Source organism: Pinus tabuliformis, chromosome 2_2, assembly GCF_031772625.1.
Source record: "Pinus tabuliformis cultivar Carrire ecotype Pingquan chromosome 2_2, CPIR1, whole genome shotgun sequence".
Taxonomy (NCBI): domain Eukaryota; kingdom Viridiplantae; phylum Streptophyta; class Pinopsida; order Pinales; family Pinaceae; genus Pinus; species Pinus tabuliformis.
This window is the reverse complement of record NC_142300.1, coordinates 1,221,586,548-1,221,613,563: the sequence shown is the minus strand read 5'-3', so window position 1 is coordinate 1,221,613,563 and position 27,016 is coordinate 1,221,586,548. Positions and strand designations below refer to the sequence as shown.

At 34.8% G+C, this 27,016-nt stretch overlaps 1 protein-coding gene across 1 annotated transcript; it reads right to left on the bottom strand.

Annotated features, from left to right (window-relative positions):
• Positions 1 to 4,629: 4,629 nt before the first annotated feature.
• Positions 4,630 to 10,052, bottom strand: LOC149197894 (uncharacterized). Its single transcript, XM_089408850.1, has 4 exons — positions 9,759 to 10,052; positions 8,919 to 9,368; positions 6,607 to 8,784; positions 4,630 to 6,321 (listed from the first exon to the last, which is right to left on the bottom strand). Exons 1-4 carry the CDS (start codon positions 10,050 to 10,052, stop codon positions 4,630 to 4,632), a joined length of 4,614 nt encoding a protein of 1,537 aa, XP_089264976.1.
• Between the last annotated feature and the right edge of the window lie 16,964 nt (positions 10,053 to 27,016).

Genomic DNA, 27,016 nt, shown 5'->3' with positions numbered 1-27,016 from the left:
CCCCAAACAAAAAGGAAGTTTAAAGATACTTTATCACATAGCGATGAATTCACACTATAAACAAACCAACAAACAAAAAATCACTCTAAAACCTAAATGGGAAAACCAAATTGATTTGGGATTTTATGGAGCAAAAAATTAATTACAAAAAAGTGAGTTATACACATATCTAGTATAATGTTAATCACTCACAAGAAATTTTCAAATAGCCATGGCTCATCAATAATCTTCATTCATAGCGAGACAGACTCAATGTCTTCTTCTTTTTTAATTTTCAAGTAAAATACTTCTTTAAACTCATCTCTACTATTCTCCTTTTTCATTTCCTCTTATCTATTCCATTCCATGCTCTTTAATAGCCAAAAAAATATTCTAATGTTTATTAAAAATTGATATTTCGATATCTATCACCAAATTTATATATACGGGATTTTGACCATACATGCCTAGGAAAAATACATTTTGGATCTGCAAGTGAACAAAGAATCCACATATCCCATAAGCATAGGAAAAATACTTGAAGGTAGCCAACTAGTTATCATTCGAAGAAAAGAGAGTAGGAGTCTAAGCACTAGCTATTGCAGGGTCAGTGAGATCTCCAGAAGTAGAATTAGACACCAAGAAACTCTCCACCTTTTCCAAACAAGAATCAAAATTATCTAAATAGTATCTTAGATTATACAACATGCATTTGATGTCTTCTAACGATGAGAAAATATTGTATTTTTCCACTTATTTATCCTTAAAGATAACACACAACATAGTCGACAATTGTTGATTCAAAGCTAAATAACTCATAAAATGAAGTCTCCTCTTCCTGAATTTTATTAGTAGCAATTTTCATAAATAAAACAACAAATAGAAGAATATCTGATCTGGTGGCTCAGTTGGAATGCTCATGTTGGGACTACCTGACCGAATTTACCACCATGCAAACTAGGAATGTCTATTCGACTTCCTAGCCCAAGAAACCTCCATAGGTTCCCTAGCCCTTCGAGCCCAAGTCTAACAGAAGCTATTGTAGTGTGTCCAAAATCAAAATCAAGCTTACAACCAAAATCAATCTCATCAATTCTCTACTTCCTAGCCTAGGGAACCGCCACAGATTCCCTAGCCCTCTAATTATTTCCTCAAATACCAAAAAATTAAGACTAAGTATCCCCCTTCTCCTCTCATCCTCCTTCCCTTTATCTCTCCCCCACTCATCCACCTCAACCACCCATTAAGGCCATGAATACCCTCTCATCCTTTCAATTTAATGATCTTGACTTTCCTTCATATATCTTATCCATAAATAAATTTGATACAACTGGTTAACTTCAGGAAATGAAATAGTAATATTTAATTTTGAAATAAGTTTGAGGAGACAACTTGTCAAACCTTGGGAAATGAAATATTAATATTTAATTCATAAATAAATTTGAGAAGACAACTTGTCAACCCTTGGAAATGAATAATATTTAAATATTAGATAATAATAAATTATTAATACTAAGGCATCTCAGTGGAATAAAATTACAGATTCACAAGTATCTAATATTAAGTATATATCAATATAACTTAATAATTATAAATCAAGATTTTCAGATTATTTAAATACTAATCAAGATTAATCATTAATTAAGCATAACCATTTATTTTATCATCTAAAATTTTAAGCTTTAGAATACTAGCGTATCTGTGCAAGGTGGGGTTATGTAGCTAACATATGCATATCTCGTACGTATACTGATAATACTTATTGGAATCAAGCACAAAAATTCAATCCCCCAACAATTAGATTAATAAGATAATGTAAGATAATAGGATCAAGTAAGGCATTAAATACAAGCAATTCGAGAGAAATATGACAATAAGGCATAACAAAATAGAGAGATATAGTAGTAAAACTAAGTAAGTCAAGCAAGGATAACACTTCCCATCAAGAGTCTTCAGTTAACCTATAGCCTTATATCCTCGCTAACCTACTTCTGCTTCCATATTATCCATCTCCTATTGCAATATACTATGGCATTGGCTATAGCGATCTAACCATGGATAGAACCAATATGGTGGAAGCATTGACTATATCGACCTAAATTCCCTAGTAAGCAACTGGCAATCGCCATCGCACGTCTAGGGGAGTGTGTCCATCACTGCCCTCCCACGATTCTAGGCTTGGAGGTTACACTGTGGGAAATGCCTCCACCCCTCCTCAAAGACTAGGGTCAACACTCTAATATGGACCACATAATAGCGCTAGTTGGATTCCTGTCATCGAATAATCTAGTCAGGCAGCCATGTCACCTGCCATTTACGCTTTACCCATGTCATAATAGTGCATAACAAGTAGATACAAAATGTAATATAACAATGTACATCATACCATTCATCATTGGATGTCTCGATATCCCCTAATCATTAGCATGGATCTTGGTTATCACATAGTTTTTTCCAATCTACATGTTAGTTCTCATCCATGCATATGACAACTATATATATATATATATATATATATACATATATAGAGAGAGAGAGAGAGAGAGAGAGAGAGAGAGAGAGAGTGGTCATAACCATCACGTTATTAAGTATGGTATCTATGTACCTATTTTTTTTTAAATTAGCATGCAGGAAGTAAATCTTACATTAGATAAATCATAACTTCCATAAATCATTCCTTAGATAAATCACACCCAAATAGGTTATAAATCAGGTAAATCATATGTCAAATAAGTCATACATCAAATATTTTAATCAACAAAACATAATCCATCAAGTGTTTTATATAAATCATTCCTTAGATAAATCGCACCCAAATAGGCCATAAATCAGGTAAATCATATGTCAGATAAATTATACATCAAATATTTTAATCAACAAAACATAATCCATCAAGTGTTTTATATACATAAGTTCATTTCTCCCATTGAAATTCATCAATATTACACAACGTTCATAAATAAAACAACATGAATTATAAATAGAGCCTCAACATAGTTTGTTATCTAGGTCAAAATGGGCATCACAATTAGTCAAAAAGTGAGGGGTAGTCACTACGTATATAGTCTTTGCATCCTCCCAGGTAGTAGATCCTGGTTTAACTAAGGAACAAAGAAGCATGTCTATTTATGTTCAATTAACTATTGAATGCATGAATGTGTTATATAAACCCTTCACATCAACTCCTAATTTTATATACATCTTATATCGTACATTGAATATTTTCCCATATATGATTAGAAAATATGATCATTAATATACCCTTATCCACCCATATTCATCCAATGGACTACAAGCACATCACTATGGAGAAAGTATCTATTGCTTTTCATTCCTATCAATACTAAATTATCATTTACAATTTACACCATTCTTAGTGGGTTGTCATTTTTAATCATTCCACAAAACATACAATCTCTTCCGTATGAATGAATTTGGAAAGTTTCTCATTACTTGTTCATTATAGAACCTAATCACTAGTATCTCGTTGGGATAAGCAAACTTTCTTTTTTTTTTGACAAGTTCGGTTGCTATATATTAATCTGAAAAAAGAGAGGGGCAGCTTGCCGTACATATAGTGCTTCTTGAGCATTGCGGATCCAAGGAATTACAAAATAGTTCCTTTCCTTGATCCTGATTCTAGTGTTCCTACCTATGAGGCATCTTTTACTACTATAGATTCTTACAAACTGAAAACACCAAAATTTACAACTGCAACACATGGCTAATCAATTTCTATGTGACTAATCTTCCGTGCTGTAGAGTCTTCAGGGTTTGGGTCTGCCTCGTTCGGTTTTGCACTGGAGGAGGATGACGCTTCTTTGAATTTTTTATCCATCATATACCTGAGGACAGTGATTGATTCTTCGGCATGAGCACATCTATTGCTCAGATTGTTGAACTGCTCGTGCAATGAGTGAACTCTATGTAGGAATAAGTTCATCTCGGCTCGGTATTTTTCATGTAGAATTCTGCATTGTTCATCAAGTTTTGCTTCCAGATTCCGGACTTGGTCTGCATGCCTAGCTTCCATACTACGTACGTGATCTTCCAGAGTCCTTTGTTGCGCGCGCACTTCCTCAAATTCTGCCTGCAGATCACGGCAGTGAAAACACTGTTCAGGACGCTCCATTGGCACTGAGGGATGCCTATATGCTATGATCGTCTCTCTGATACGGGAGCGCTGGACTTGTTTCTTGTCACTAGTGGCTTCCGCTGAATACTCGGAAGTCTGATGGCCGGCACCTCTGGTAGAAGGGGGATAAACTGAAGCGACTCTGAATTGAACTGAAGCAGCTCTGAAGGGGAATAAACTGTCACAATAGGTATCTCCAGAATGAAGGATACTGAAGCTTAAATTAGATATAAATAACGCATTCATGATGTTGAGGCGGGAGCAAACCCGTATGCGATTTCCAAAATTGGTCCACACAGCCCAAAGCAAATCCTGATAGGCACATGGGATCTGTCTGGCGGGACGATTTCCTCCTGCAGTTCGACTGATTCCCACACTCTGGGCAGATCTCCCAATCCAAATTCTGATCAAATTCCCATCGACCATACCTGTTCTGTCCATTGTTCTGATTGTTTGCCAGTAGTCATAGATGCTATCAGCTGCGGTACAGTGAGCTTTGACTATATGCGTGTGATTCATGGGAGCGGTTGGAAAGAGGAGGTGTCATTGCAGTACAAGTTGCCCTTGGAGCGCTCACATGCCTTGTTGGCAAACATGTCAGCCTCCTTATTCAGTCCACGGAGGATATGGTAGTAACGAACTTCTTGCATGGAGTCGTGGAGGATTTGGTTCCTGTAGTTGATCTGTTGCAGGAGGATGTTCGGTGTGCTTTGCCGTTGCACCATGAGCCTGATGATGATTGCTGAATCCCCGAAGACTACTGCTGTCCTTATCCCAATCTTGATCAGCTGGAGGAGCCCTTGATACAAAGCCAATCCTTCTACCCTGTTATTGGATAATTCTCCCAATCCCCATTCGAAATGAAGAATTTTTTTGCCATTCGCATTGCAGATTAGGCCCCCTGCCCCTGCCTGGCCGGGATTGGATTTAGATGCGCCGTCAAAGAACAGCAAGAACTTGTTGCAGTTTCTCAGCCAAGTTGCGAACTCCTCCTCCTTTAATCTCAGCTTCCAAGTCCTGTTGGTCTCTTTCATTTGCACCCTCCTTTGGCTTATCTCCTGAACACTGATTATGTTTTCTTGCACCTGGCTAATCAGATTTCTCTCTTCGACGCTGCAATTGGTGACCTCTATCTTGCCTTTGGTATGGGCTGTGATTGTTTCTACCGCTAAGATCCTAGCTTTATGGCACATAACTCTGATATTGCAATTTTTCCCTTGAAAGATCTTACCGTTACGTGCTAACCAAATTCGCCATAGGAGGGTGATTGCCATGGTGTTCCAAATCCGTTGGGCTAATTTGCTCTGTTTTCCTTTCCAAGGGCAGTTCTTCTTCCAACTAAAAAGAGTGTCTGCAATAGATGCCTTTGGCTCCCATGGAGCATTCCCGAGAGATGCCATCATCCTCCAGCATTCCTCAGCTACAGGGCAATCTATGAACAGATGTTGAAGTGTCTCTTCTGATCTGCAGCAATTAGGACATCGAGAGGGTCCCATTATACCTCTTTTCATTAAATTTTCTGCGGTTAGAGCCTTTCCTTTTATAAGGAGCCAAATAAAGAATTTGATTTTGGGGGGTGCTTCTGCTCTCCAAACCAGCTTCCAGTGACTCCAGACATCCTGTGGGAAGATGTTATTGCATAAGCAATGGTACCCAGCCTTGGTCATGTACTGAGTTCCAGTAGGATCCCAACGATAGCCATCTTGCTTGCCTTTTTGCGTCGGGGCTTTGCTATGCAGGAGGTTCTTGAGAGCAATAAAGCTGGTCTCAAGCTCTCTGGGGAATTCCAGAAATTCCCAACCTATCCATGCTTGTGTAGAGTTTTCCCATTGTGATATTTGGGACAGGTATACTATTTCTTTACTGTTGAGCCAGTTTATTGCAGGTGTTGCCTCCGATTGTGATCCGATTGGATGCTGTCCGAGGATTCTATCTGTGGAGAAATTGACACTGTTCCCTCCTCCAGGGACCTTTGAAATATTTTGAGCCATGAAGGGTATGGCTTTCTTGCAAAGTTGCCATATTTTTGTGCTACCTCTGTTGGGAATGTTGGTATCCAAAAGTTGCTGCCTCGCGCTGTTCAAATATTTAGCCTCTAAGACCTTCTTCCACCAAGCTGTGGGACCAGTGATCATTCTCCAAATTATTTTAGCTCCAAGAGCTAAGTTCAGGATTTTTGGTGATCTTATTCCTAGCCCGCTTTTTTCCTGTGATTGGATGACATTCTTCCAACTGACAAGGTTGAACTTTCTTTTTTCCGTTTTGCCTCCCTGCCAGAGGAAATGCCTGAGATTTTTTTCCATTTTCTGATGAAAGGATGCAGGTGCTTGACATAAAGAGAGACGGTAAATGGGCAGAGAGGTCAAGCCTGACTTCAGAAGAACAAGTCTTCCTGCTGGGTTCAGCCACATGGTGCCCCATTGTTGAATTTTTCTCTTTATTTTGTCGAGGATTTCATTCCAGATGTCAGATTTCAGAGGTCCCAAACTTACTGGCATTCCCAGGTAAGTGAAGTGGTTCCAATTGAGCTTGTAGGAGACTCCTAGAATGCTAGCAATGCTATGGATGGTATGGCTGGGAGTGTTCCAACCATAGATACAACTTTTTAACTGATTAACTTTCCCTCCTGAATATTCCATAAATTGATCTAAGATCTTCTTGAAGCGCCTTGCAATGGTGGTGGACGCTCCTCCTATCAGGAGGGTATCATCTGCAAATTGGGAGTGATTAATATTTTTTGTGCCTTGCTCAAATTTGATACCAGTGATGAGGCCTATTCTTCGATTAAAATCCAGGGTTTGGCTAAGGGACTCAGCCATGAGGATAAACAAATAGGGAGACAGAGGACAGCCTTGCCTAAGGCCTCGAGAGGATTTGAAAGCAGCACACGGTCTTCCGTTAATCAGAGGGGATATCCAAGGTTCCGAAATACAAGCTTTGATCATTGAGATAAAGGAGGGGTCAAAGCCCATTCTATGGAGGACAGCGAACAGAAAGGAATGCCGAACCTTGTCAAAGGCATTGGCAAGGTCCAGCTTGAGGACAAATCCTTTCTCCTTTCTGCTAAGACTGGAGTGAATGGCTTCTTGAACAAGCAGGATAGAGTCAGAGATGTGCCTATTCGGGAGGAATCCCACTTGGTTTTCAGAGATCATAGATGAGAGATGGGGTTTGAGCCTGGATGACAGGATTTTAGTGATGATTTTGTAAGATGAGTTGCATAAAGAAATAGGCCGAAATCTTGAAAAGGAGGAAGGTCTGTTTTCTTTTGGGATTAAAGCAAGATGGGTTGAGTTGGTGAATCCCCCCATTTTGCCCTTCTTTAGAACCCAGCGTATCATCTTTAAAAGATCTTTCTTGATCATTTGCCAATACTCTCTATAAAAACTGATTGGAAACCCATCAAGTCCAGGGGCCTTGTCTGGGTGTAGACCCCAAACTGCATTTTGAACTTCTTCCTCTTCGACTTCTTTCTTGAGACTGTTGTTCATTTCATGGGTGACTTCTTTATTTATGTGCTGTAAAAAACTTGAGTAATCCTCTTCATTTTTATCCTCAGTCAAAAGATTTTTGAAGTGATTTGTGGCTGCTTCTTTTATCACTTCCTGAGTGTGATAGTTGTTCCCCTCATTATCTTTTATTGTATTCACAGTGTTTCGGACCTTTCGGACTGTTGCCTGCTTATGAAAATAGGAGGTATTTTTATCTCCCTCCTGCAGCCAGAGCTGCCTTGACTTCAGCCTCCATTTTATTTCTTCATCCTTTGTAACTTGCTGCAGCTGAGAATATAGTTTTGTTTCCCTCTCTTTGGCTTGTTGGGACAACCCAATGGCTTCTATGTGTTGCTGCACATCCTCTAAATCTTGTTTGATTTTTTTTTTGCTCAACTCGGGCTCTTGGTAATTGCTCTTTGCCCATTCTTTTAGGGCCTGTCTTGTTTTCCTTAATTTTGTTTCCCATATGAAAGTTGGGGAGCCTTCCACATGTTGGGACCAAGCCTGCCAAACCACTTCCTTTGCTGCTGAGATTCGATTCCAAATGGGGCAATATTTGAAGGGAATAGGACCTAGCTGGCAGTGACTTTTCGGAGTAAGCGTGATTGGATAATGATCAGAGGCGGAGACGTTGAGGATGTTCGAGTGGCTAGTGGTGAAAGTAGATAAATAAGCAATACTTATGAGAAATCTATCAAGACGTTCCATAATATTGCCAACTCCTATTCGTCTATTGCTCCATGTGTACCTTCGGTTCTTAGGTCTGATATCGACCAAATCTTGCTCCTGCATTATATTTTCAAGTCGATTCCTAAAAGGGTCGGGGTTGAAATTTCCCCCTCTTTTTTCATTGGAGTGCAATACCAAGTTTAGATCCCCTGCAAGAATGAGATTGCTGTCCTGCTCTTCTTCTATATCTGTTTCCAAAGTGTTCCAGCACTCTTCTTTCTCTCTATAATGATTCGGGGCGTATATATTGTAAATCTTTACTGTTGTTCCATCTGTCTTGTTCTCTAGATTAACACAGATCCAATGCTGGTGTATTCTGGAGGAGTGGCAATTCCATTTGTTGCAGTCCCACATTGTTAAAATGCCACCTGAGGCTCCTCTTGCTTCACTTGCACACCCACTGTAGCGCTTTTGCTGGCTTATGAATTTATTAGTTTCAGATTGGTCCTGCTTTGTTTCTTGGATAAGAATTATTTCAGGATTTTCACTTTGGATTAGGTCCTTGAGGGCAACTGTCTTGGAGGGGTGCCCTAGTCCCCTGCTATTCCAGGAGAGAAATTTCATCATGATTTACTGCTTACATGGAGAGGTGCCCGCCTCTCTTTGCCTTTGTTATTATTTTCTTTGTCCGAGAGCCCAAGAATAAAGGATTCTATAGGAGTCTGGGAACCCATGGCGATATCTTTCTGGGTGCTTTCTTCTCTATGCTGCTTGGCCGATTTCCTGCCCGGTCCATGCTTTTTGGGGATATCACTGGGAGCTCCATGCTCCTTTGAGGAGCTTCTAGTAACCCGAGTGGAGGGGGTATCAGGGGAAGGCTGAGAGAATTGGGGCGGGGAGGAGTGTAGGGGAGGTTCAGAGAAGGGGATTTCTGGCTCAGGACCTTCCTCAGATAGGGAAGCAAAGGGATTAGAAGATGGAGGAATGGTAGGGTCGGAGGTCCGAAGGGGAGAAGAAGGGTGCAGAATGGGGGATTGAAGGGAGGAAGAGGAGGGATGGGAGGGGTGAGGATGATGAAGGGGAGGGGGTTGCTGGGATGGGCCAGGGACATCAGAATCCAAAGATTTGGGAGGAAGGGATGATTTTTTTCTTTTAACAGTTTCCCATTGTCCTTCTTGCTCTTCAGATTCAACATTAACTATTTTAGGGCATCTATTTGCAAAATGTCCATATTCGTGACATACCTTGCATTTGAAGGGAATCTGTTCGTAGTCCAGCTGCTGAATATGGCACCAGTCATCCACTTTCAGTTTGATTGCTTCCGGCAGTCTGCGGCCCAAATCGACCTCGACACAGATCCGCGCACAAGCTTGCATGTTGTCTTTGGGTTCGCTGCGATCTATATATTTTCCCACCGCGTTTCCTATTGCTTTAACCGAGTCATCCCCCCAGCAATGAAGAGGAAGATGGGGCAATCTGACCCAGACAGGGACTGCATTCGGAATGTCTAGCTCAGGATCGAAATCCGGGGTCCATTTGTTAAGATAGAGACCCCTAGAATCCATAAAATAGGGCCCGTTTCTGAAAATAAGGTCTTTATCTTCCTTGGTTTCAAAGTGGAAGGTGAAGTATCCTCTGCCACAGAATCTTATTATTTTGCCTTGAATCTTGTCCGTCCAGTTTCGCTCAACCCATCGTTGCACTGTTTTTGGAGAAGGCCATAGTCCTGTAAATTGCCCGATTAACCCTTTCTCAGCAAGGGAGAGGGCTGCCATGTGAGGGATGGTCGGAGGTAGCAGAACTTCTTGTAAAACATCCAGCTTCTTTACGAACTTAGATGCTGCAGGTCAAGGTCTCTGTGGAGGGAGAGATTTAACCAGTGATGAAAAAGCCCTTTGCAGCTCCAGATCACCTCCAGGCAGATCCGGAAGGTCCATGGCACGGGATCTTCAGGCAGCAGTCGGCAGCGATCAGTATCCAGGCTCGCGCGCACGCAGCAGCAGCGGTCCAAGAAATTTCACCAAAGATGTTGGGATAAGCAAACTTATTCACATGGGGGATGTTGATTTTTTTATCTTAAAACACTTCAATAGCATCACACCCTTCCACCACCTAAAAATTTCTCAATATTACATGAACATTATGATGTTATACATTTCACTAATAAATAAAGACTCTATCTTTTTTTGGATTTATATAACATATGTTCAATCATAACATGATTATTTCTAAGTTCCATCCAATGTATAATCATTGTATTTAATATTACTAATTTTAAACATACAATCTCTTCCGTATGAATGAATTTGGAAAGTTTCTCATTACTTGTTCATTATAGAACCTAATCACTAGTATCTCGTTGGGATAAGCAAACTTATTCACATGGGGGATGTTGATTTTTTTATCTTAAAACACTTCAATAGCATCTCACCCTTCCACCACCTAAAAATTTCTCAATATTACATGAACATTATGATGTTATACATTTCACTAATAAATAAAGACTCTATCTTTTTTTGGATTTATATAACATATGTTCAATCATAACATGATTATTTCTAAGTTTCATCCAATGTATAATCATTGTATTTAATATTACTAATTTTAAAATTTGGATAAGATCTAACTATTAAAATGAAGACATCAAGAATATTTTCAATACACTTGAATTTTATATAATTTATACATTCAGCTATATTACCATGGACTTTTCTTAACGTAGCCCTTTACACAAGTGGGTAGCTAGTACCATGGTGGTTTGAAAATTCAAGATGTCTATTAAGATTATTTATAAGTAAAAACTCATTCACAATTTGTGTTTAAGACAAATGAACCTTGAATCTATAAATGTAAATCTTGATTTCTTTCTTTCTAAAATAAATATTAAGTTAACTTTATTTAAAACAATTTTTTAAGTTAATAAAAATAATTAATTACTAATCATTTATCTCAATTCCAAAATTTAGATATAAATACTTTTTATGACTAATAAATCTATTTTCTATAATCTACTATAAAGAATATACATGTATGTGCTCAACTGGGGATACCCTTCATAGTATTTATTTGGGGTTGTACATTTCATGTTATTTTATTTCACTTGTAATATACTCATGCAAAACTATACTTTCAATTTTCTTTAAAGTTTTATAATTAAAAACTAAATATAAAACGACATTTCCATATACACATTATTCAATCCACAACCACTGCCTTGGTTACCAAAATTTGTTATTGTTTGCTCTTATTTTTACATAAATCCAAAGAGCATATCAATGTATTCAATGGTAGTAAGGTGTATATATAGATATATGTTAATATTGTTAATGGTGTACTATTGGGCAGCGGTATTGCAGTTGCCAATGTGAGAAATGAAAGTTGTACAGTAGTAGCCACTACAAAATTTGTTAGTGTTTGCACTTATTTTTAAATAGATCCAAAGAGCATATCAATGTATTCAAAGGTAGTAAGGTGTATATATAGATATATGTTGATATTGTTAATGGTGTACTATTGGGCAGCGATATTGCAGTTGCCCATGTGAAAAGTGAAAGTTATACAGTAATAGCCAGCGGTATTGCAGTTGCCAATGTGAGAAATGAAAATTATACAGTAGTAGCCATTGGAATTGCAGCAGTGCAGTTGCCAACGTGAGAAATGAAATTGTATAGTAGTAACCACTGGAAATGCAGTAGTGCAACTTTCAGTCATTTTTGTCTTCTTTTGTTTTAATGGTATTTTTTTAATTTGATATGTCCTTTGTTAACATACACTTATCCTTTGTTTGCATCTTATCTATTTTATTATATTATTCTTTGATTGCACATTATTTTATTTTTGTTTTTGTCTCTTACAAATTACTATGTCTCTATTTATTTTTATCATTTTTTAAGTTCTTTGACTTATTTCTTTGTTGCTATGTTATTTTTACGTTTTTTCTTTTTAATTTACTATGTTTTTATTTCATAATTTCTTAGATTTTTTTGACTTATTTCTTTTGTTGCTTTGCTATTTTTACTTTTTCTCTTATTAATTTACTTTTCTACTCTCTTTTTTTACTTTCTTATTCTAAATTTTTTACTCTTTTATATTTAATTTATTTACTCTTTACATGTTCCTTCATACTCTTTTTGTGCATTTATTTATTATTTATATAACTTTCTTATTTATCTATACTTTTTTTACACATGCTATCGCCCATTATTTAATTTTTTATTATGTAATTAATACATTGTGTTTACTTTCTTATAAATTACTAATGGTTTACTATTTCCTTATTTCACTTCATTGCTCTTACTATTTTTAATTTATCTTATTCTTTGTTTACATATGCACATTATAATTCGTTTTCAGTATCTCATTGATTATATTGCACTCTCTTTTGTAATTTGACTTGTTTTTACCATCATTTATTTTCAATTACTCGGTTGCATTCACTCCATTTCCTTTTTTAATTAATTTCATTTTTCCTTTTCATTTTATATATTTCTTTTACTCACATTTTTTCCCTTTTAACACATTATTTGAGACGTTGTTTGTATAACCTATATAATCCTTGTTTCAATATATATTGCATTGAGTGAAGATTGATTCCACTAAGCTATAATCCTTTTTCCAATATATGTGCACTACAGTGAAGATTGATTCCAGTGAGCGGATGGATTCTCTCATTGATTTGGTACTTAGTGTTAAACAGGTTGTTTTTATCTGAGAAATTTTGTTTTGGGGTTTGTGTTAAATAAATAATGGATATCTCTTTATATGTGCACAATTATCTAGATGGTTGGATATAACTCATTACTTTTTCATTAAATTTTTTTAAAGGCCATTGTAATCAATATTTAAGTTTGTGGGCAAGAAGTAGAGTTATGCGTGAGTTGATTGCTAAAGTCTACCAATATAATGGAGTTATAATTAGTGAAACTTAGTTATCTAAGCTCTAGTCATGAATAGAGTCAATAGGAGTTCATTTGAGTAGTTTTAATTATTATTAACTCACTAATCTCTCAGTTAACTAGTCAATTTACTAAAAATCACCTCGAATTACCTATTTGAGTGGAGGAAAAAGGCATCAATGTAATCATTATTGTATCAATGTTTGCATGTAACAAGTGAAGCTTTTCTCTTCGGAATTATGCAAGAAAATAGGAGATTTTCCTATTCTTTAGGAGTTAATTTCCTTAATAACTACGCAAGGAAATAGGAGGAGCAGGAGGCCTAGATTTGGCTAAGTATTTTGTTAGAGAAGACTCCCGAGAAGGAGATCGGTATTGTAGTGCAGGTTGAGCTTCAAGGATTGAAGTTGTTACTGTAATAGATCATTTTTCTCATATGATATAATACAAACAGAGGAGGGGTTTTTCCCAGTTGGGTTCCGTGGTAAAAATATTATGTTCATTATGAATGAATGATTGCATGTGTTTCTATTGTACGTTTTCCCTTCTGCAGATTGAGTAGAAGAAATTTGTGTCTATTGTTTTCAATATGAATTCATTAGCAGCTACAAATTTCGACTTATTTCTACATGGTATTAGAGTTATTTAAAAATACATAGAAATTGGGTTCTTGATATTCTCTTAGAGAAATTTTGAATAGTATAGTTTTGTGGTGTGGATTTTCTTCAGTGCAGAAACAATGTCTTTCAATGGATTGAGGCTTGAGTATGCATTGGAGGGCACCTCGAATTTTTGTGCTTAGAAAGATATGATGGAAGCTATGATGGATGACAATGGAGTATTGGAGTACACACAAAATGATATTCCAAAACTAGAAGTATCAGATGCAAAACAACTAGCTCAGTGGAAGAAAAACACAACAAAAGCCATGAGGATTATCCTGGAGGGAGTCAGAGATCATGTGGTTTCGAATTTATGGAAAGGAGACTGCATTTGCAATGTGGAAAACCCTCACATACATATTCCAAAGCAGCAATGATTCCAAGAAATTAGCATTGAGAGAAAAGTTCAGGAACATTTGAATGGGAAAAACTGAAATTGTTGTTCAATACCTATCCATATTCACTAAGGTCAAAGATGAACTTAGAGGAGTAGGAGATAATGTGTCATCATATGCACTTGTGAGCTTAGCACTCCTTGTTCTACCAAAGTCTTGGCACAACTATCAAGATTTAGTTAATGGAAGAGACAAGCTCCCAGATTGGGAGAGACTTTGGTCTGACTTGGTACATGAGGATATTAGAAGAAATGCTAAAGATGGTGTCACATCCAGAACTAGTTGGGAAGAAAAAATTACATTAGCAAGAAAATGAAAGAAGGAAAAGGGCAAACAGGCCCAAGGCGACTATGCAACCAAGTGTCCACACAAAGAAATCCAGTAAGAAGCCTACAGGAGCAGCATAAGAAGCCTGTAGGAGCAACAGTAGGAGATGCTCTCACATCATGATTTGAGTTGAATTTAACCCTCATTGCATGCATGGAAAGTATTGTATAAGACAATATATGGTACTTAGATTATGATGCTTCATTTCATATGACAAGAAGTAAAGAGTTATTCAGCAGCCTAGAGGAGAAGGACCTACAATTACACATAGATCTTGGAGATGATGGGAGGTATAGTACCAAAGGGATTGGCATTGTCACATTTAAGAGGGAGTCAGACTCCCATCTTCACCTACAGAATGTAATGTATGTGCCTGGTTTGAAGAAAATTTAATCGCCACTATGTAGAGCACTATTGCAAAGGTAAATTCAGGAAGAGGAGACTTCATTTTATGAGTTATTTAGCTTTGAATCAACAATTGTCGACTATGTTGTGTGTTATCTTTAAGGATAAATAAGTGGAAAACTACAACATTTTCTCATTGTTAGAAGACATCAAATGCATGTTGTGTAATCTAAGATACTATTTAGATAATGTTGATTCTTGTTTGGCAAAGCCGGAGAGTTTCTTGGTGTCTGATTCTACTTCTGGAGATCTCACTGACCTCCAATAGTTAGTGCTCAGACTCCTGCTCTCTTTTATTCGAATGATAAATAGTTGGCTACCTTCAAGTATTTTTCTTGGTTGTGCTTATGGGTATATGTGGATGCTTTGTTCACTTGCGGATCTAAAATGTATTTTTCCTAGGCATGTATGGTCATAATATTTTTGGCATGCTTGGTGGGTTGTGGTACGTGGTCGTTTTCCTCCTAGGTTGTAATCCTTTTCAACAAGCTTTGTGGACTGTGGTATATGATCGCTTTCATATTCTAGGTATGTTTTTTGTCGCACTATCTGCTTGTAGGTTCAGTGGGTTGTGGAGATCAGATGCTAAAGTATTGTTGTCTCATTGTTGGCTATATATCAATTACTATATTTCACCAACAATTGGTATCGTAGGAATTTTTTGGTTTATGGTTACAAGTATTCATGATTCAAAGTGAGTGTAATTGGTCTTCTATGTTGTTGAATTTCTTACGTACAACGACTTTTAAGTTTTCAATTGCTTTCGCTTGTTTCCTTTATGGCGATTTATCCTCTGTTGTGTCCATTTGATAATGTATGTTTTATTGTGCCTGGACGTATGCTCTATGTGGTCTAGTGGAAAATATATTTGTTGTTATTGAAGTTGAGTAGCCTTTCTGGAAATTGTTTGCTATAGTTGTTTCTTTGATCAAAACAATGTCTTAAGAAAAGTCTTTTGGTAGAAATCACATAAGAGAAATTTTTGGCCGACACATTTCGAACCAACAAGTGTGGCTTATCATCAAGACCAGATGAAGAGGCAAACCATGAAAAAGGTTTAAATATAGAGTAATGTAGAGACCATAATTCCAAGTAACGGTTATATTTGAACAATAATATTTAAATTATGATATTAATTTATTAATATATTAAAAACAAATACTATTAAGTAACGACTATATTAAATGACTACTCTTCGAAAAATAATATTTAAATTATGATATTAGTTTATTAATTTATTAAAAACCAATATTAATAAGTAACGACTATTTAATTTATCACAATTTTCGGAAATAATCACATTGCCAATATTTGGTCGACGTGTTTCGAACCAGCCAGTGTGGTTCATCTTCAGGACAAGATGAAGAGATAGATCTCAGAAGGAGGTTAAATAAGAAGATAGGTCATCCTAATGGCTAGAGGAAAGCGACTGAATTTGATGAGGAAGGGAAAATAATATTGTTTCTTTATTTATTTATATATTATTATAATTGAACCAAACCGGCTATATTTGACTAGGGTAGGGAATTATTTAATTTTTTTAAATAGTAAATAATTACTTATTTATTAAATTTATTTATTTATTCAACCATGCCCTTAAATTGTTAATTTGAAATTGAAAAAAAAAAAAAAATTATATATATATATATATATATATTTATTGAATACATAAATAAACTAGGTTAGGAAAACGGCTAAATAATATTGTTTATTAATTTATTTATATACTATTATAGTCTAACCAAATGGCTATATTTGACTAAGGTATGGTATTATTTAATTTGTTTAAATAGTAAATAATTATTTATTTATTAAATTAATTAATTTATTCAATCATTCCCTTATTTAATTACTAATTGTTCTTAAATAATTGTTTATATGGAGTTGATTTAAATTAAAAAAAAAAAAACAAAACAAAACAAAAAACAAACAAATAAATATATAGATACATAAATATTAAGAGTGAACCAAAAAAATAAAAATAAATAAACTTCAACCAAGGAAAAAAATAAAAAGAGAAGGTGTTCTTTAAAAAAAAAAAAAAGAAGAATAATAATAGTAATACTAATAAGGAATGATAATAGAAATAGTGATACTAATAATGAAAACATAAATAAAATTACTAATAAGAATTAATAAATAAATAAATAGAGAGGCTAATCCTTTCTAATTAATAAAAGGAAGAAAAAAAAAAGGGAATAGAACATAAAAATGAAAAATCCCAGACAAAGAGGAGAAAGACTAGGAGGAGAGGGCGGGAATCCAACAGCTACTAATTTTCTAGTCGTCATCCCTATTAATATTATTAGACGACCTCTCAATTTCAATGGCTTCCCTAAACTTATGGTGATGAAAATGAGAGATCTTTGCGACGACCTTAGCCTCCTCAATGCATATATGATGCTTGGTCTTCGCTGCATGTTCTGCCAAAACAAAAGATTTGGTCCTCCCATGCTTGATATCAGCAGCGTGTTCCTTAATCCTTTGGTTAATAAACCGACCTATTTCGCCAATGTATGAGGTCCCACATGAACACGGGATAACATAAACACCTTTCAAATCCATAGGGTTCACTTGGTCTTTAACAGACCTTAGGGAGCTCTTAATGGTGTTGAGGGGTCTAAAGGTTGAGGGAACATTATGCTTCTTCAGGATTCTCGCAATCTTGTCAATCGTCCCTTGGATGAAGGGGAGGTAAACTCTTGCACGACGATCTGAAGTGTCAGTCTTAACGTTAGGACCCTTACTGGCTTTGAGGAAAGCTTTTACACCCTGTTGCCTACTATAAAAATTTTGGACAAAGACATTAAGGAGACGGGACTTTTCATTAGAAAGGTGGCCTTCATCTGAAATCTGAAGAGCACGAGTGGCTAACGCGCTGAGAACGCCTATTAAATGGCTAGCTTTTAAAAAATAATATTTAAATTAATTTATTAAAATCAAATATTATTAAAAAAAATTATATTACTCGAAGAAGAAAAAAAAAGAAAAGAAGAAAGAAGCAAAGTCAAACTCCAAACAATGAGGGCAATCAAAAATTATAAAAAAGACAGATCCTATTCGAGACAAGATCATTTAACAAATAAAAATAATTAATAGAAATTAAATAAACTAAATTAAAAATAATTAATGGAAAATAAATAAAATAAAACAAAAATATACACAACTATATATATATATAAAATAAAATAAATAAAAATAGAAAATACATATAAGAGGAAAAAAGAAATTAATAAATAAAACAAGTTCAACAATAAAATATAAGGCTAAAATCCATTAAACAAATAACAAAAATATTAAATAAAATTAAGAATGATTAAAAATAAGAATAAAATGATAAAACAAATAACAAAACAATATTGTCAAAAACTTTACAATTCTCATATTATAAACCTCAATTTTTATGTAATATGAAATACTTGGTCTCAAAAAAAAAACCTCTAATTTTCAAATCACTATTTAAATTTTATAAATTTAAAATATATCTAATTTTGAATTTATTATATATAATTATTAAATTATTAATTTATTAATTTATAAGATAATATTATGATATTTTATTGTATTTTCTTAAAAAAAAAAAAATCTTAATAACCATAACTCAAATGCGTAGTCTAATGAGGAGAAGGAGTTGCCCGGAAAGTTATGGAAATTCCAGTTTTATTAGGAGAAAATCTGGCAAGGATTTTTGTAAATCCAAGTTATAGTTGTTAAACTTCAAAATTTTAGGTGTCCTAAATGTTTTTGATGGTGCTGAATCTATTTCCACCATCAAAAATACAATTCAAACGCTGCCTCTACAAAAAAAATTGGAATTTTTTTAGCCAGATTCCGGCCACTTTTGACCATCCAAGCAATTCCTCTGCTCGTTAGACGACTCCCAACTCAAATGTGGTCAACATAAACTAACACCATATTAGTTAGAGCCACCGCATAAAAGCTAAAGCTTAAGATTAAAATAAGGGAGTTGTCTATAATGCGGCTTTTTGGAGATTCCGGTGACGGAATCCAGCGGAAGAAATTGAGGTTAAATCTTGATTTGTTGCAGTTAAAATGGTTTTTTAACTGCATATTTGGATTCAGCACCCTGAAAAACCCCTGGGACGCTTTCATTGTGCAGAAACTAGCTATCAAACTTGCTAAAATAAGTAGAACATCACACTCCGATAAGTAAATGTGTTTCACATAAATTCACCGTATATACTAAAGCTTAACATTCAAATAAGAGGGACATCACAGTCTGACAAGAATTCTGTCATCTGGTTTGACAACTACGCCATGAGCATATCACGTGAAACAAACAAATAATGTCACACTTCCACACAATTTTCTCATTCGTTCCTTTGAAAATGGATTTTTAAGAAATGGTATCCATCATTATTTCAACTTGGAATCACTTCCACAAATAAATTAACCTATTGTGTCCATAGCGATTGTATTAAAGATTTGAACAGATAGTTACAAGAGTAATATTCACAAAAAAAAATAGTAAAGCCGCCTTTAATGCTGCTTGATGCCCAAATCTTTAAAATCTTAATATCATGTGGTGTTCCATCCATGGTGGGCCCATCCCATTTGTCGTACCACGGCTGCTCTCTCTCTTATTGGTCGTACTATTTGGTTTTATCTGCACACCTCACTTCTTTTATCTTTCTGCGATGGCGTGCAGGTTAAGTTTGAGTGTCAAAATATGCTTTTCCATATTTTTGTTTCAACGTGACGTAAGCAGAAGACTTTACTGCCAACTCAAAAGCTGACTCCTCTCTGCAGTGTAAAAAAAAAGGTGTAACATGCAGGGTCAGGGTTGTTGTCAGTACCTGTCTATTAATTAGACTTAATAGTAAATTTATTGTAATTAGGATAAAAATAATAATATTATTATGCAAAAATGTTTATATTTATAGTGAATTTTTATTTTTAAGGTATTTTTTAAAAGTATATTTTTATTTTTTAACATCTAACATATGGTACTATGATTTTTAAATGACACTAACTTTCATAGTTGAGTATGGTTTTGTAATATATATGAGACAAAAATTTAAGATATAGTTTTTGGTGATCACAAAGATACGTAGAACAAATCCTATGTTATAAGACAACTAACATATTATAGTAATTAGGAGTTATAATGACACTAACTTTTATGAGGAAGCATGTTTTATGATATGTTTGAGATACAAATCCAAGTTATAGTTCTGGTGACCATATGGGCACATAGAAATAATCATTTCTTATAGTGATATCAAAAAATTATCAATGTCAAAAAAAGTATGGTGTGGTTTTTAACACTCTAAATTCTCAAAATACCATTTAAAACTAAAAAATTATATTATTTTTTATTTTTTAATGAAATTATAACTTATTTAATTAGCATTTGCTTAATTTTTTAAAAATAATGATTTTACTAACATTTTAAAACAAAGCATAGACTTGTATTAAGGTTAATTGTTAATTATAATATAAATATTATTACAATTAAAATATGACACACTCTAATTATTTTATAGTTTTTTATTGAAATTTCACAATATAATTTTTTGTCATAATTTAGTTTTTTATTGTTTAACATGTATTTTTTATGTGTCTAGAAAACTCTTAGAACACTGAAATTGTGCAAACTACAACACTAACACTTATATTTCCAATCAATTTATTCTAAATTTCATACAAAAATAATGAAAAATATACCTTAAAATACTAAAATATAAAACAATAAACTATATTAAAACAATGTAAAATTAAAAATAAACATCGAAATGGTAACAAAAAGATTTTTAATTTAAATATTTGGTTAATAAATGTATACATTTAATATAAGATATTATATTATAATATATTGGATAGGATATTATATTATATTTTTAATTTATCTTAATGGCATATTTGCTTATAATTTGACTAATTTTTAATTTTAAAAAACAACAATTTAAGATTGACATATTCCAATAAAATAATACGTAGGGTACAAATTATTTAATAATAATAATAATACATGTTGTTTAAGGATATTTAATTTATATGTACATATACAACTATTAACGTGGGTTAAAACAAAAATTTTATTTTTTTTTATTTTTTGAATTAAATCAAATTTTCATAAATATTGAGATTTGATGTGTGTATAGTTAATGACACTTGGTGACATATAGAATTTTTTTATATTTTTATTTCTAAATTTTTGTGTATTTTTATTTTAAAAATAATTTGTATTTCTTACCAATTCTATTTATAAACCCATAAAATTAGTCATTTCAGCTGTGTGAACCAATAACAAAATTTATATTTATATTTAAAAATTTTCAAATTGTATTTTTTGTTTTGCAAAATATTCAGTTTAATAATTTATTTTTTTCAAAACTTATATAAATTATAAGTCAAATATTTTTTACTAAAAAAAATACAATATAAACTTTTAGGCTCATATAATAATAAAAAATAATAATAATTATGTACGTAATGAAATGAAATAATAATAATTATGTACGTAATGTATTCATTTCATTAACATAAATTATGTGGAAATAAATGATGCTCTCTCCCGCTAATGAATTAATCGAAACTAAAAAAATTAACTTTGTGAATGCCAATTACATATTATTTTATAGTTTTTCATAAAACTAATTGTGAATTTGTACATTTTTAAACTAATTATTAGATATTTCTCAACAAATTGATAACTTCCCTACTTCCTTTGTGTGAGATAATTTGAATAACCATTTCCACAGCTCTAAGATATGTTCACTCAATCGTCGTCCAATCACATTAACTAACGACAAAGAACCTTTAATTTGATGGTCTAACATGGGGCATTGAACATGTTATACATCAATGACTTAGCAAATTAAAAAACAAGAAAATGTTGTAGAATGTGGCTAGTGATTACTTACACCCATGGTCAAGCAACCCACAATATAAAGTGCCCAATTAATTCATTAACATTGTGATATTATAATCAAACAAATTTTCTCAATAATGTAGAGGACAAAACATATGTTTGTAAGTGGGCTTCCAAAGCATAGCCAACACTAAAGGTTGAGTTGTGGGTGTATCAAATAGTACACAAGTATTTTATGACAAAGATAAGAAAAAAATAGTTCAATTGATTTTAATCGACAATTGAGTAGAGAATTGATGTGATGCTAAAATAATTTGTGTAGCTTACCTAATAATTAAACAACCATTAAAACTCCAATAAAAAAACAAGTCTAAAGATATTTTAGCAATGAATTCATACCATAAATATCAAAAAAATATTTTTCACTGTAAAACTTAAATAGGAAAACCAAATTGATTTGTGATTTTATGGAGCAAAAAATTAATTACAAAATAGTGAGTTATACATATATCTAGTATAATGTTATTCACTTATAAGAAATTTGTAAATGGCCATAGCTAATCAATAATTTTCATTCATAACAAGATAGACTCAATGCCTTTTTCTTTTCTAATTTTCAAGTAAAATACTTCCTTAAACTCATCTCTATTATTCTCCTTCTTCATTTCCTCCTATCTATTCCATTCCATGTTTTTTAATAACAAAAAAAATTAATGTTTATTAAAAATTTGATATTTCAATATCCATCACCAAATTTATATATAGAGAGGTGTATTTTTCCTTGGGAGTCCCTTGAATATCTCTTTGAATGTTAATAGAAACTTCAATATTGAATATCCCCTTGGAAAAGAGTTAAATTTTTGGTCTATGATATGCAACTTGGTTATGATTATATTTTAAACCTAAATTGATTTGATGGTTCATCATCCTGTCAATGTTAATGGATATATTGATATGTGGTTTAGATCCTAATTAATCCATGATATCTATTTAAAGCCCATGGAGGGTCATTTGTTGATGATTGATCTAGACAAACTCATATGATTATTTTCATTTTGCATTAATGTATTTCCTCAAATGGTTATATGTTTGTTGGGGCCATGGAGCATTTTTCTCTTGGATGATTTTAATCATTTAATGCATAGGTGTACTGATCTTTGATCTCTTTCTTTCTTTTTTCTTTCTTTTTTCTTTCTTTTTTTTTTCTTTTTTTTTCTTTTTTTTTTTTCAGATGTGGTTCACGGTCACTAAGTAGCCGCTACATCCACAGGTAATAATCTGGCTAGATCCACCCAATGGGATCTACCGGTTAGCTTTTTTGGGCAAGTCTAGCCCCAAACGCATCAAGGAGATTTGATCCCGTGACCTCCTAATTGGCAAGGTACTTAGCAACGGGAACTCAACCAATTGAGCTATCCCGTGGGACTTACTGATCTTTGATCTATTTGTATGAAAATTTGTTTTATCAAATATTAAGGTTGTATGAGGTCTTAGTTAACTCGAGATAAAGCTCCTTTTATTTCAACCTCGTACGATATATGCTTAAAAAAGGGAGGGAGAGAGAGAGAGAGAGAGAGAGATAAGTGCATTCTCATAACATTGATTCATGTTGGATTGTAAATAAAATAAAATAAGACAATAATCTAGAAAAGAAACAGGGAGATAAGTTGAAAACCAAATTGTATTAATTAAATAAAGGTGAAAAGAATTGTAAATATATAATCAACAGAATTGTGGTAGCTATCTCTAAAAATAGGTGTATGTGACATTAATTTGTAAAATTCAAGTAAGAAGGAGTTGAAACCATATTTTGTTACAATAACATAATTCTAAGATTAAAAAAAAAAAAAAAAATTGGGAGGGTTACGGAGTAATATAGCACAAGGATTTACGAGGGTTACGGAGTAATATAGCACAAGGGTTTCCAGAGGAACGTCGTTCTGAGAAAGTGGAACGAAGCAGAGAAACGACGGTATTCTGTTTTGGTAAAAACTCAACAGGTAATTTACAGTTTTACGAATAGACAGCTCGAGGATAGGCGGTTTTGTCGGTCTGAGTAAAGTAATGGACGTAAGGCAGGGGAGGGGCGAGATCCCCTCCTTTAGGGATGTAATGGCAGGTAATCCCGGAAATAGTAGTGGGAATGGGAGGGTGACGGAATTAACCGAGGAAATACCAGTAATGGGGAACCAATGGCAAGCACGACTGGTGAACAAATGCCTTCCCCGGGCACAGAAAAAGCCCAGGTATGTGATTCCAAATAACAAGCTGGAAAATTATCGATGTTACATGAGAGATCACGCGTTAATTTGTAAGTTTATAGGGTATTGGCCCTCTGAAAGGGACCTCATGAGATGGATTCAACAGCGATGGAAACCAAGAGGACATATAGATCTCAAATTGGGAGCTAAGGGATTTTTTACAGTCATTTTTGCAAATTTACAGGACAAGGAAAAGGTTTTTGAGGAGGGACCACACTTTATGAATAATGCGGGGTTGTTTACACGATATTGGGAAGATCGATACAACCCTGATGAAGAGAAAATCATGGCAGCACCGATATGGGTTCGCTTATTTGGGTTACCGGATGAATTTTGGGATCCTGAAATATTGGAAGGAATTGGTAATTCAATTGGTACATTTGTGAAGGTGGCTGAATCCACGAAAAGGGGCAAATATACTTCGTACGCAAGGATTTGTGTATATATGAATATCTCAGCCCCTTTACCAGAATCTATTGAGCTTGAGTATCAGGATGAACTTTGGCAGCAACCTATTGATTACGAACATATACCGTTTCGGTGTAGACGCTGTCATGTATATGGTCATCTAGCAAGGGATTGTCCACAAATTAAAGTAGTGGAAGTGGAAAAGGACAAGAAGGAGGACATTCGACCACGGGAAGGGATGGAAGGAGAAGCACATGAGTTCCAAGAAGTACAGAGGAGAAGGAGACCAAATCTTGGGGCTCTTAAAATGCAATCCAAGGAAAGGAATTCATCACTCGAGAGTAAAAACAAGTTCAATATCCTTCAAACGCAAGAAGAAGCGCTTGAAGGTGGAAAACAGGATAAGGAGAGTAATGAGACAATTCCAATGGAACCGGAACAGGAGATCAATGTGATAGCGCCAATGGAAATCATAAAGGATGGAAAGAGAAAAAGTAGAAGCCCAAGTAGAGAGCCGGAAGGGGAGGAGGGAGTACGAGATGATATTATTACAGATCAATCAAAGAAGGGTAAGGACATTGTAAAAGAAGTGGGAACAGAGGAAGAAAACATAATGAAGAAGTTACTTACTGATTGGAAAAAACTGGACGAAAGGTTCATCCCAGAAAAAGAGAAACAATTGTATAAGGAAACCTTTCAACGATATAAGGAGAAGAAGGCCGGATTTATAGAACACAGGTCTGATCAAGACAATCAGGACTCCCAAAGTCTAGAAGGCGATAGTCAAGGTAAGAGCGGAAGGAAAAAAGGGAGACGAACGTTAAATGAATCAATCCAAGCAGTGGGAGAGACTCTTGTAAACTCAGGAAGGGTGATACCTCTGTCAGAGGTATTTCTACAAACTCCTAAAAAGTTTTAAATGATTGTTCTAAGCTGGAATATCAGGGGACTTAACAGTCAAGGGAAACAGAGATATTTGAAGGAAAGAGTAAAGAAAGACAAGCCAAGTATTATGGTAATTCAGGAAACGAAAATGGAAAGCCAACAGATGACAGAAACTGTAAGGAAACTGAAATTAGGATATGAGGTTATGGCCATAGATGCAATAGCGACAGCAGGGGGATTGGCTATTTTGTGGAACCCGGAGGAGGTAATTTTTGAACATTGGTTTACTTTACCTAGAATACTTTCAGGTCTGTTTAGATTAGTAGGGATGGGGGAAAGAATTTTGTTCACCGGGGTATATGGGCCTCATAATCATAGCGAACGGAAAGATTTCTTGAAGAACCTCCATACTATGAGAAGTCTAATCCCGAACATCCCGTGGATGATAGGAGGGGATTTTAATATGATCAGGCATCTAGGAGAAAAGAGAGGGGGAGTAAGGAGAGAGGATCAGAATATGGAGGAGTTCAACGATATGATTAGGGATCTGAGATTAGTAGATATTCATACATTGAATGGAGTACATACCTGGAACAATCGTCGAGGAGGACAGAGTCAAATTGCCTCTAGACTGGATAGATTTCTACTATCGGAGCAAATTTTGAATCGGGATGTGTTCATTGAAGCTAAAATTCTCCCTAGCCTTGGGTCTGATCACTGGCCCATTCGGTTAGAGGTTGATATCAAGCAGGTCAAAGGGAAGAAACCTTTTCGCTTTGAATCTTTTTGGCTTAGGGATCCACAATTTATAAAGAAATTGGAAGACTGGTGGAATCAATGCACTAGCAGGGGCAAAGGGAAAATGCATACTATTCAATTGAAGCTTAAGGAACTAAAACAAAGAATCAAAGAATGGAACAGGAAAGAATTTGGGAATATTATGGAGGCTAAGCAGAAGTTAGAAGGAGAAATGGAGGACATCCAGCAAAAAATAATATTGGAGGGCAGGGATGAAGAGAAGAGTAGGGAGGAAGGGCGTATTATCAGTCAGCTAGAGGAGAGAAGAAAACAAGAGGAGATTTTGTGGAGACAAAAATCAAGGGTACGTTGGTTAAGGGAAGGCGAAAGAAATACAAAATTCTTTCACCAAGCTATGATCCAACATAGGCAGAGGAATAGAATTTTTTCAATTAAGAATGCAGAGGGCGAAAGAGTGCTAGAACAGGCAGATATCGAAAAGACTCTAGTTGATTACTTTAAGGGGGTGCTCACGGAAAATCAAAGGGATAGAAGGGAAGCAATTACTAATATCTGCAGGGAGATACCAAGAATAGTTACAGAGGACCAAAACAAGGCATTAATGCGGGCAGTAACCATGGAAGAGGTAGAAGAAGTAGTGATGAATATGGGTAAGAATAAGGCTCCAGGGCCGGATGGATATACAATCGAATTCTTCCAGGCATGCTGGCACTTTCTCGGCAAAGAAATACTGGAGGCGGTGGAGGAATCACGAATAAGGCAGAGAATCTGGCCAGGTATTAACTCAACCTTTTTTACCTTGATTCCTAAGAGTAATACATCAGAAGAACCACAGGGCTTTAGACCCATAGCCTTGTGTAATGTTATTTATAAGATTATATCTACCTTGATTGCGAAAAGGTTGAAA

Coding starts and splice junctions, on each gene's coding strand:
- LOC149197894 (XM_089408850.1), bottom strand. CDS start 10,052: ATGGCAGCCCTCTCCCTTGCTGAGAAAGGGTTAATCGGGCAATTTACA. Junction 9,369..9,758: donor CGAATGCAGTCCCTGTCTGG/GTCAGATTGCCC, acceptor GGCCCATCCCAG/CAACCCCCTCCCCTTCATCA. Junction 8,785..8,918: donor AGAGGCGGGCACCTCTCCAT/GTAAGCAGTAAA, acceptor GAAACAAAGCAG/GACCAATCTGAAACTAATAA.